The 12,659-nt window shown below is 44.3% G+C and overlaps 1 protein-coding gene across 4 annotated transcripts in view; it reads right to left on the reverse strand.

Moving 5' to 3' along the window:
• The window catches only part of KANK1 (KN motif and ankyrin repeat domains 1), a 127,438-nt gene that overhangs the window by 19,160 nt on the left and 95,619 nt on the right, over positions 1–12,659 (reverse strand). For 3 of the 4 annotated variants that reach the window (XM_058826048.1, XM_058826047.1, XM_058826049.1), the window contains one exon: positions 4,592–7,243. In XM_058826048.1, the coding sequence (XP_058682031.1) occupies positions 4,592–7,243 (2,652 nt within the window). Of the gene's footprint in view, positions 1–4,591; positions 7,244–8,172; positions 8,417–12,659 lie in introns of those variants that run through there. The other variant, XM_058826046.1, reaches the window with a different exon arrangement.

Consider the following 12,659-nt stretch of genomic DNA (forward strand, 5'->3'; position numbering starts at 1 on the left):
GAAGGCAGATTATCTTGGGGCCCAAGCATAGGCAGATGTTGAACTATCATTCAGCTCCAGGGAAGCACTTATCCTAATAGGATGGAGGCTCTAGTAAGAGGACAGCAGGAACAACCCCATTTTCACTCTCATTTAAAGCATTTTCTCTGTGCTGAGAAGCTGCTTTCCATCCCCAAATTAGATTGTGAATCAAGTTTGTTGAAACTGGAAGTTAAAACCAATTCTTTTCATTAAACATGACTGACCACAAAAGATCACACATCTTTGAAGCAGCTAATCATCTTATTTATGAAATGCTCTCTTTTCCAAGAAAACTCTGCATGAAGCTTGGTGAAAGCCATCCATTGGAGTGGTGGATCAAAGCATCTCATAATGCTGGGCAGAGTAGGAAGGTCAGCCTGGAGTACTTCTTTCTTTCTCATTCATGTGGATTTGATTTCATCAGCTGATGCTTTATTGTTGCTGAAGTATGACAAGACTTCCTTGGAAAAAGGGAATCTTTTGCTATTTAATATTCATAGCTATGCCTGTTACCATGGGAGTTGAACTCTAAACAGAGCTCAGTGCCTGAACATTATATCCCTGCGCCACACCATAGGAAGAGAACTGGGGCTCTATCTAACAGACAGCTTAACAGGCTGCAGACTGCCATGCTCTAAGCAGCAATAAATTCGAAAGGAAAAATAATCTATACTGTGGCAAATTATGCTCTTTGCTAACTGAAGCAGAAACCAAGAGATAGAGCAGCTTTGAGATTCAAACACTACATGCAGTGCTACCCTTGAACCAAGACAGCAAATACTATAATGTTAATAATAACAACAGGAATAACCTTGTTTTAACATATGACCAGGGAAGGTACCTCTTTGAAGAGGTTTATGGAGGTCAGAACCATTTTTGAATTTTTGTTGTCACAAGTAGCAGAAACCACCTGCCACATGAAACATGCAGAGGAGGCACTTTACTCTTGAGACACCAGCCAGACACACGCAAATAAGCAGTACTCGTGTAGTGCTCAGGTGGGACCATCTGCATGGCTGTTCTGCATCATCCACTACCTTCCAGGGAATGTGGAAAATACTGCACATATGTCAGTCACCTTCCTCCCAGCAGACTGATGGATGGATCCAGTTTGCTACACAAGCAAGAACATCTGGACAGAGACTTAACCTGGTGATTAAGGCATGCATCTGTGGCAGCTGGAGCTGAGGACTTCCTTCTCGTCTATTGCCTAGACATAGGCACAACCACTGTGATTAGTAGCAACCCACAGCTTTGCAGGATCACCACCATATCTGTGTCACATCAGCACAGGCTTCTGAGCCTCAAGCAAGCCCTGAGTCTTCAACTGCAATAGCATGGTCCATGCTATCAGGATAGAAGCTACTAAGCTGTCAAACTACACAGTCCTTGAGACAAAGGTCTATCAAGCAAAAGAGCTGCAAAGAAAAACAGCTTTCTCCAGTTTCCTGCACTACAGCTGGCAACACAGAAGATGACCATGTTCACCCTACCTCATCAGCCCTACACACCAATTTTGGAGAAGCAGGGGCTTCTCACATCACCATCCTTCTTTTGGTCTTTACATTGACCCTCAGTCTGCTTCCCCAGCTCCAGTTAAAACTTAAAAGGTGAAAATCTTGGGAGATTTTCCACCAGATGGCACATCAAGATTTCCTTATCCTCTAGACTCTCTGACACCACATGCTTCCCATTTTCTTTCACTCCCTTAAGTTTTAACTCAAAAAGCTGCCTCACTCCTCATGATGACTAAGTAATGTAATGCACTGGGAAACTCAGGATTATTCTAAAATGCGACAATAAAACTGGTATCTGAAGGTGACTGAGGCAAAATGGCAACACAGTTTCAGGTCAAATATGCTTAGGTAATCTTTCAGCGCAATGGCAGATCAGTTGCTTTTAAATACCATTCTTGAAAACTCCCTGCCAGTGAAAGACAGACACCTAAACTTGTGAAAACACTTTTGAAAAGTCCATGTAATTAGAACCCATACAAGTGGCATTAGGCTTCGGATGTTATCTTGAAAAACATACCATATGAGCATTCTAATATAACATCCTGAAAATTCTTTAAAAATCTAGTGCAACAAACAGAGGAGATGAATGCACTTGCCTCCCTTTAGGTTTCCTATATGCTGTCTGGTCTAAGAATATGGATCAGTTTACATCTAGGTTTGTGACCCACATCCATATGGATAAGCTGGACACACAGGCTGCCAAGGCCAGCTAACATGACTTTGCAGAGTGGAAATGTGCTTGTCTGGCCCGCGGATTTGAACTCCCTAAGGTCACTAGGCCTTCTGAAAGACAGTACATATGTAAATGCTAATAGGAGTTGCCCAGTCACAAAAGGGAAGGTGATTATTTTGCAATAAGCAAAATACCAATTGCTAATAGACTTGGTTCAGAGATCATCTCAGTGGTATAAGGTATCTAGAGATGAAAACTGCCAGCCTGTGTCCTGCTCAGCAGGCTCCAGCTTTCCTGTGATTACAGAACTATTCAAGTTAGTGCTTCATTCAGTAAAAAATACTTCTATAGGAATATGTAACACGTGATGTGTAAAACCATATGAAAGGGCAGCAGATAAATATATTAAAGGCAGTATTTTCAAAGTTAATAGACAGAGATGGGGTAACATTTCAGGCTTAAGACCTCTCTTCCACTCTAATTCTCCATGGGTCTAAACTGTTATAGACCATAGCTTGAGTTATGTATGCAGTCCAGGCATCCCTCACCAGGGACTAAAAATAAAGAAATTTTACACTCATCACCCACAGCTAAAGATAATGGCATTACAAGTTGAAATAAAATTATTCCAGAATAATTTTATCAGGAATGTGAAATCTGAATCCAACTATGAAAATCTTTACTAAATATGATCTGTTGCTCCACCTGTGTCTAAATGCTTTCAAGCCTCTTGACTACAAATTTGATACTCTGCAGTAAAAGCTGAGAAAGGAATTAAGGATTTATAGCTGCTGATAACTCTGGTTCACTGTTTTTACAGACACTTTTGATGTCTGCTAGACATTATTATTATTATTGTTAATAATAATAATAATAATAATAATAATAATAACAATAATAATAATAATAATAATAATAATAATAATAATAATAATAATAATAATAATATCACTACCTGTAAGAAGACAGGAATATAAAGTGCATACCAGAAAGATAATACCATTGCTTAGATAGTATCATATTGCACGTGTGCAGACAGAATATTGTATGTGTTCCTTACTGCTACATAAATGTTGCTTATTACTTCACTATGGGAACCTAAACCTTTTACCTCAGCTCATTCTATTTAGCACATCAAAACTGGAAAAATCAGATTTACCAAGCTGCATTTTAACAAAAAATAGGTAAATTTTAAGAGAGTAAGCAAGCTGCAAGAGCTCTATATAATTATTTGGGTTAGCCAATAACATTATGCTGACATTAAATAGTACATACTCAGGGTTTTTTTCCCAATTCAGCCTCTACAAGACAGATGCATTTGCACCAGTTTTTCCCAGCTCCTTAACCTCTTGCTTCAGTTAGTGCATGGCAGGAGCAAGAAGAAGGTATCTAACAGTCACCGCCAGGCATTATATATTGGTTTCCAGGAAGCCACTGTTCATAAACATAATAGTAATGTGGTTGGACTCATCAATAAGATATTAGAAAAAAATGAAATGGCTAAGTTTTAAACTAGACTATCAGACACATTAAAAAAAATAAAAATAAATGTCATCAACTCTACCCCAGGGAATAAAGAAATCTCTCAAATTAATTGTCTATATTTTAAAATCAATAAATAAAAGACAAGGAGCGTTTAAATCACAATTCTTGCTTTTCCTGAGTGTCGCCAAAACCTCCAGCAGTAATTAGGCCTTTTGAACACAAGGTTGTAACTAGGGATTATGACAAACAATTACTGGAACAGAGAGAGCACAAGATGTGGTTTCTGTGAAGTGCTCTGGAGTTGCCTATTATAAAGCAATCAGCCCTGCTGGAATGGGGAAAGCACCCCACAGCTCTCTGTCTGAGCAGCACAAGGAACAAAGGCAATGTGCCTTTGGAAGAAACACTACAAAATCCAGGCAAATGTCTGTGGAAACAAGTCAGTTTTATACCAACACTGTATGTGACTTTCAGCTCTGTCAAATCTGACTCTTGTTTTCAAAAACATGCATGCCAAGTTTAAAATTCCAAACCCATGGGCATTAACCTCAAATACTCCTAAAGTTGTAACATTAAGTCAGCATGCTACACAGTGGCTAAACCTCTCAAAATTTTAGACACCTGTCTTGCATGGTCAGAGCCATGGCACCATCATCATCAGGACCTTGAGAGCCTGGTGGACCAAGAGAGAGAAAACCACCTCTGCTTTTTAACAGCAATGGGTTGGATTGAATAACCAATGGGCACATTCAACAGCAATGCTATGCTCTGTGTTTCCTTGGGGAGGGCTACCCAGTGGCTTCCACACTAACAGAGAGCCTAGTAGGCAACTGATCTGCAGCCCTGGGAAAGAGCCAAACAATGTACCAGATGTGCACCCCGACGCTGGGTTTACCTGGTGGGGTGCTTCTCTCCACGCACTGCTTCTGAAGGTCCAGGCTCCGTAGCTCCTCTGTACTGGCATATTTCATGACAGAATTTATGGAGGTGAGGGTGCTGATGAGTTGTGAATTGAGAGATCCAATCTGGGAGTGGGGCTCCCCAAAGGCTTCTGCCAATTCACTGTAATTTTCAGCAAGCAGCATCTGCTGCTCCTGCAGCAGCTTCTGCACACGTTCAATGTAGTGATCCAAGCCTGTCCTCAGCTCAGATGGAGGCAGCGGGCTCTCCAACTGACCACTGACTGGGTTGCACACAGACTCTCCCCCAACACCTATGCTCCTAGTGCCAGCTGGGACAACTGGCAACGGAGGGGGTCCACAGGCAATGCTCCTCATTTTCAGACCAACCAGGTAGTTCTCATAAACACTTATCTGTCCAATGCCACAGTCTTTGGTTTTTATTGCAGAAGGCTTTTCAAAGCCCGGGTGGCTAGAGAGCACGGTGCCCACTCCAACCGAGCGCATCTTGGCAGATGCATGTATGTCTTTCACCCGGCCATCCCCTACTGCCACGCTCCGCAACTCCACACTGTCCGTGCTGGTCTGCTTATCACAGCTGCTCAGGGTGGTGTTAGTCCCACAGTCTGCCAGGCAGGCCACCTCCGTGCTGGTGCACTGGCTCACCATCTCCAGAGCAGTGCTGGTTTGCTGGCTAGCTGTGGAAGGCACTGCCATCACCATTGCCTCTGCCCTGGGCACAGCCTCTGTGGCTGTTTCACGGGACACGTGTTCCTTGGGCGCACAAACCACCACGTTCACCGAGCAGTCCCCGCAGCCCACAGACCTCACTGCTCCAAGCGCCCGTGCCGGATGGCAAGGGCTCGGCACCTCTGACGGCTCCTCTGTGTTGATGCCTGTCTCACAGACGCTCGTCTCTGTGCCCACTGACTTATCATGCAGCTCCATGGACCTCCCTGTACCCTGATCTTGCACCTCTGCCCTCTCCCTCACCAGCCATTGGCTCATCAGCAGCTCAGGGCCCACAGCCTTGCTCTGCATGGCAGGTCTGCAGGAGGTGCCAACACTGCTTGTCTGCAGATGGTTTCCCACTGACGAATCAGCAACGTCCACGTGGTCTCCCACCATTTGGTCTCTCATTTGTATGACAGCCTCCACCATCTTACTGACAACATGGGGCTGAGCCATCACAGCTTTATCCACCTTCTTTCTAGACCCAGCCGCCTGCAACTCTTGTTTTAATTTGGTCATTTCCCTATCATGGGTGGTTTCCTTTAACTGAACCTCTAGTCTGTAAATCTTCTCCTTAAGGGCTTCAATGGTCTGCTGCTGAAGCTCTATCTCTTTCTCAACCTCTGTAGACAATCCAAGCATGGCCTCTGTCACCCCAACTCCACACTCCCTCATTTCTTTCTCTGTTCCCACAGCTACTTCTTTGAGTTGCCTTGCAGATCTGTTGTATATAATGACATCATTCATGTTCTCATCAGCACCCACAGCAATAGATCGGGCTTCTTTTGTCAGGCTTTCTCTGTTCACCTGAAGGTTTGCTGGACTTTCGTAGTTGCTATCTTGGATTTTTTTCTCCAAGGCTTGCATCTCAGCAGTTAGCTGCCGGAACTCCTCTATCCTCTGAGAGCTCTGCTCCACACTCTCCATCTCTTCCTCACAATCTATATACAGTTCTCCACCTCTTCTCACTTGAGACATGTGCTCCCACTGCTCTGCATTTCCTGCACTATAGGATCGCTTTCTGAAACCGTATGTGTCACTTTGACTGGCTTTCCTGTGGTTTTTGAGTTCAGCCATCATGTGCCTCTTCTCCTCCTGCAACACTGAAATTTTGACCTGCAGCACAGGAATAGTCTTGACTTGCTCCTCGAGCTCCTTGAGACGCTTGAGGGCAACTGCCATTTGCTCTCTGATGTGCTGCAGATGCACCGGGCTCACGTTGGTGACCGGTGTGGATATTCCCGAGCTCATGGGGCTGTGACGAATGGAACTGCCCAGTGAGGAGCTGAAACAGGCACCATAGTCGCCGTTCCCCTGATACCCATTCTGCAGGTGCTGAGACGCGTGACTGTACCCACTGGATCCCACAAAAGAGGGGAGGGAGCTTGTGGAGCCCATGCCTCCAAAGCTGGAAAGTCGAGGCCTGCGGACATCTCCAGGTGTGACCTGCATCATCCTCTCCTGCTCCAGTCGTCTCCGTGTTTCCATGAGGGTTTTTGTTACAAGGAGGTTGTGCCGAGGAGGCTGGGGGGAGGGAGGAGGAAGCTGTTTATGCTCTGGGACAGTTAAGTAGGTAGGAGATACTTCAAAGGAAACGGAGGGCTTTGCAGGGACGGACAAGGTTATTTGACTCCTCGTTGCCAAAGGCTGCTTGTTCTCATCACTGTTTGAAGAAGAGAGAGACTCTGTGGAGGTCCAGCCACTGCACTGGCCACCAGAGTTCTTGGTAACCACAGAGGCTGGTACAGCTTTCCTCCTCTTTCGTATATTTAGTTTCTTAATGGTATTCCCCTTTTGTATATCATCCACGTACTTCAGAAAATCCAAGTCTAGCTGGTAGCCATAAGGTGTTTCCACAAAATAGGGGTCTTTCCGTTCTTTTTCATCTTCTCCATTTATAGTAACTTCCTCTTTTCCTGGAAAAGAAGAAACAAAATCAGCATTCAGTAAACTACATCCTCACGCACAAGCGTGGAAAGACGGGTGCTCACTGCATGCCGGAGGCAGAAACTGCTGCAACAGCTCAGCAAACAGACTGACTTTCCGCTGACTGACCCTTAACACTAAATCCCGATTAACTTTTTAGAAGTTAATCAGTGGGTTTTCAGATGCTGGAAAGTGCATACCCACATAAATGTGAACACATACATACACACAGATAGTGTCTGTTAATGAAGGGGCACAGCCAGTGCGTCCTTGCTCAAATCCTTCCAGTCTTCCCATGCCTCACCAAGCTTTCACATGTGCTATGTTATCACGTAAAGATCACAGGATTACAACATACCACACGAATCATCTGGAGACCAGCTTCACTAGAGGGTGCATTCAAGCAGGCGATGGGAACTCTGACCCCGCTCCTTATGCAACTGATGCCATTAGACTTTACACAGCTCTGCAGCGCTGTTTCATGACTCTGGGGAACTGCTGCTGCAACAGCAGCAGCACCAATCTGCTCTCACCTCAGCTCATATTACTTCCAACAGCACCTCTGCCTCTTTCATTTTAAACTCTTAGAAGCTCCCAGCACCACGACAGGCAGCAAGAACCCCACTGCTCAGGGACAGGCGTCATACAAAAAGTGCACCCACCTGCCCTCCAGATGCAGGACTCACCTGTTCCTGAAGCAATCTAAATAAAAAGTTCAATACATCTGCTGGGTTTTCTCAGGCTGTGTACTTATATGCAACACTGCCGTACAGCCTGCTCCTCCTGGCCTCACAGTTGGCAGGAGGAAAAATACAAATAAAGAAAAAGGAAAAAAAAAAGAAAAAAAAAAACCAAACACGGAAAAACAACTATTGCAAGTTATGCTCTGGGGAATAATAAAAGCCGGCTTTCCGGTTACCTGACTTAGCCACATGCCTCTGCCCCCACACTGCAAATTTTCCAGCCACGTATGGCTGTCCCAGCTTCATGTGTCACACGCCTGAGCCCTGCCTCCCCGCGGCTCGCTCCTGCTTCACCCCATAAGGAAGAGCCGTGCTCGGCCGCGCTCCGCCCGCCGCGCTCCCCTCCGCCGGCCGCGGGCTCGGCGCTGCCTTCGCTTCTAAAAGGAGACCGCCGGGACCGCGTCTTCTTAAAGGAATATAAGCCTCAGGGAAGGAGGAGGCAGCGGGCAGAGAGGAGGGAAAAAAAGCTCTCGACTTACTGCAACTACAGGAAGTGACTTAATGTTGTACTGAAAAGGTTTTCGGCGGGCGGGGGGGAGGGGGGTGTGAAGCTCCTGTTTTTCCAGTCTCCTTGGCATACTTAAGAAAAGCTTTGCCCGCAAACGGTGTAACTGCTTTCACGGCGATCCGTCATGCTTTTAGCTACCATAGGACATCCCGAGCTATAGCTGAGAGCAGGACGCTGCTCAGAAGAACCTGCCATCCCCGGTTCGGGAGAAGAACAGGATGGAGGCACACAGACAGGCACATGTCAGAACCACAGCAGTGCGGCCGACCAGGTCGCCTTAGTACCTCCGTTCTGCAGTGTAGACAGACGGTTCGACGGACACAAACAACCCCCTTAGACCACATGTTTCTGCTGAAAGACCGGAGTGTCAGTATGGTGTGGTATTTACTTACAGATACACCCAAAATAGCCATCTAAATACCACTGGAAGCAAAAATACATGCATACAAAAACACTTCAGACACACACTGAGGACACACAGCTCAGTTCTGCCCAGTAGGACTGCCTCAATGTCAGGCACGGGAAAAACCTCCAGGACTCCCACTGCCACGGAGAGAATGAGAGCATATTCTCTGAATTACTCCTCTTCCTCCCTGAAGTCAGTACACTGTTCCCAGATTCTCATGCTGGCTCCATTCCCTGCAGACAAACAACTCTCTTTTCCACACCCCATAGCTCCACGCTCTATGCTGGTCCCACCTTCACCCTAGGTTTGTGCCCACTCTCTCCTTATCCCTCATTCCCTGTACCTTTCTGGATTCTTTTTGCCTTCTCATACTTTGGATTTCTCAACCATTTTCTCTATTCACATCCATTTGATTGCACTACCAATTATAGACCAAAATCTGGCTATACTTTTCACCTCTCTATCTCAGCTTTGGTTCTAGTTACTTTACCCAGCCCACGTAAATTCAAGCTCCATCAGTTTTACCTGTTGTTATATTTTCCCCAGTTCATTTGCTTTGCTTGTCTTCATTTCCCAAGGGCCTTGTCTTCCTACCCAGCAACATCTCCGATTCTCCCATCGCTACACCAGTGAAATCAGTTTCTCTAGAATGTCCTTAGGAAGAATGCGTAAGTGTTGGATTGGGAAGAATAGACTCTTCCTCTTTGAAGGGCCTAGGACTTAAGAATTAATGCATCTTTGGAAAAATATTCATAAATCCTCTAAAAAGACATGCAAATCTGTTCAGTCATGAGAGTCAAACTGAGATCTCTTATGTATTTTGTGCTTCATGCTTCATACCAGATTGCTCAACAGAAACCTATAAAAAATAAATAGTAATAAGGAAACAACCACACTGACAATGAATGCCTCACTAAACTTCTCCACAACATGTGCAGACAGCTCAGTGTCTTCACAGTGGAATCTCTCTGGTCCTCGGCTTAAGCTGGCAGCACTGCCAGGAGGCAGGTTGTATGTGGCACAAGACAGTGCGTGGAGCTGGGTTCCTACTGCTTTTCCTTAAAACAGAACCGTGAACATTCCACATATGGGATCCCAGTTGATCCCTGAAGATGCTCCTTGATACGTTAAGACAAAAGAGGATCGGGCATGCAATCCACTACCACCAAGACAAGACTGATGCACCATGCAGGAGTTGTGCCAAGCCTTTGTGCATTTTGTTGTCTTAGAGAAAGGGCCAAAATGGGCGTGCCTGTTAAACATGAAACAAAACAAAATGGAATCTGTTTCAAAGCAATAAAAATGGTTTTGTTAGCTCCAAAAGGGAAAAAAAAAATCTAACAAAAATGGAATTAATAAACACCTGGTAAGGGTGCTGCCCTTTCCAGCCCTTAGGTCGCAGATGAACCATGGATACACTTACTTCCTAGCTGTGGTGGGTGAGTACCAAATGCTACACCAGCAGGTACCCCAGATTAACCTCAGAGGAAGCAGTGTCCCTTCATGCCCAAAGGCCTCAAGTGAGCCAAAGATTCCTATGCCCACACACATACAAGTATTGCAATAAATACCACACAGTACAGTGTTAGTCTCCTCGTCTCATCCTTGGCCAGTATCATGGACACTGCTGAAGTTAGAACTACTCCCTAGCTTATCAGGCAAATATTAATCACACGTGCAGATGCACAAACATATACACTTTTGTCCGTACAAATGCTGCAGACACTCTTCATAGAAAAGGAAGGTTGGAAAAGACCTTTAAGATCATCAAGTCCAAATGCAATGAGACACAAACACATCATATTTTAAAGCCAGTACCAGAGAAGCAGAACACTCTGTGAAGCATAGAGACCTCGTTGTGGTACTGTCATTATTAATGCATTTCTCCAGAAGTACACAAAGACTTCATTTCCCTCTCCCTGCTACAGGATAACCAGGGGCAGGACACATTTAAATATGTACTCCTCAATTCTCACTTTCTGTACTGCTGGGGCTGGCTCTGTCCAAACATTTCAGTCTTGCCAACTTCTGTTAAATTCCATCCTATCCAGTGCACTACACAAGAACATCAGTATATTAAAATATTGAGTCAGCTCTACCTGAGTCCACACTAACCATGGCAGCTTTCAGGCCAGGAGAATTGGAAAAATAATAGAATATTTAGTTTCTGTGCTACAAGACTTCTCAGGAAGACAAAAGCAAGGGAAATGTGGGCACACATTGTGTACTCGTTCTGCAAGCTAGAAAACCTTTATTGTAGAGCTGTCTTGGAGGGTCCAAGAAGAGCAAAGAAAAGCAACTGAAGACCTATTTCCAACACTGAAAGTCTGAGGTGCCTTGAAAAATACAGATATCACATGTTAAGACTGCTCTCCCCATCTGGCTATGATATCTGCTCTAATATATTTTTATTCTGTATCTGACTGCTACTGAAGTAGTATTTTTCAATAATATTGAAATATTATTATGAATAACGGTCCCCTTCCAGAGTTATGGCATAAGACAATTCTTAAAGAATGTTGCAAAGAAAAAAAAAAAATACAGAGGCAATAGTTGGCATAAATTGAGTCAAATCAGTATTTTTATATGTTCAACTTCAATCTAAAAGCTTACCCGGGGCAGGAAAATTAATTTTAAAAAAAAGTTCTGACTTTTTGGTTCCTTACTACTAGAGCAAATAAATTGGTGAATTTTCCCCTTCTATACCCCAATGTCCAAAATACTACTTTAGTTCTTTTCTTTTTCTTCACTTTACTATATATAAATATTAACCTCACCTTCTGAAAAGATCCAAAACTCATGAGGCCAAGCACTCTTTTTTTTTAAAAAAAAAGCAAAATTTCATTCTCTTTATCAAGTGTTGGGATTTGAATATATGTTAAACAAAACAACCACAATAAAACCTTTTGGAAAATAGACCTTAACATTCCACACTCATTTTATCTCTTATCAAGAGATAAAATTTTATCTTTATCAAGTTTTCTCTTGGCTAGCAATATAGAGAAGCTTCCATGAAACTACTTGCTCCCCAACAGTTCCATCTAGGTCCCTATTGTTTCCAAAAGTGCTGGTGGGGAAAAGTTCACAAACTAAACAGTAGACCTAAAAGATTTTTTTTTTTATTCCAAGAACCTAGAGAGAAAACCTTACAGAAACAGCATGTAATTTCTGTACTTTTCCAGACACAGCAGGAGCATCAAGTGTTTTATATTTCTCTTTGCAGTTAAAGCACAAAGTGGCAGTGTGAAGCACACCACAGGTGTGGAGTGCACACTGCCCCAGCTACCTGTTCATCTTCTACAAGGAGGAAAGGCACCAGAGCATAGCAGTGAAGCCACTAGGCTGCTCATGATCAAACCCTGGTGCTGGGTGCTGGCCTCAGCCACCCTTCCTGCAGCACTAGGTTGTGGTGCTGGGATAGCCCAGCTCTGCTTGTACAAGAACACTGCACAAGTGCACAAGTGCCCAGAACGCTGCACTGTACTGTGGATGTGGCTGGTAACACCTTCATCTCTTTTTCTGCCATGCAAAACTAACCAATAAATACTGCCTTTTAAGGAAGGTAATCTGTTTTGCTCGTACTCAGCTACAGTTATGCTCCAAGCAAATGTGATTTAACTCCTGATGCACCTGATGCTGTTGGGTATGGGGTACTGCAGTCCAAACCAGAACACCCCAGCCAGAGAGAAATAACAGACTCTGCTACCAAACCCACACTTACAGAGGATGGAAGGTTCTCCTGTTACAGA

This window comes from Poecile atricapillus, chromosome Z, assembly GCF_030490865.1.
Source record: "Poecile atricapillus isolate bPoeAtr1 chromosome Z, bPoeAtr1.hap1, whole genome shotgun sequence".
Lineage (NCBI taxonomy): Eukaryota > Metazoa > Chordata > Aves > Passeriformes > Paridae > Poecile > Poecile atricapillus.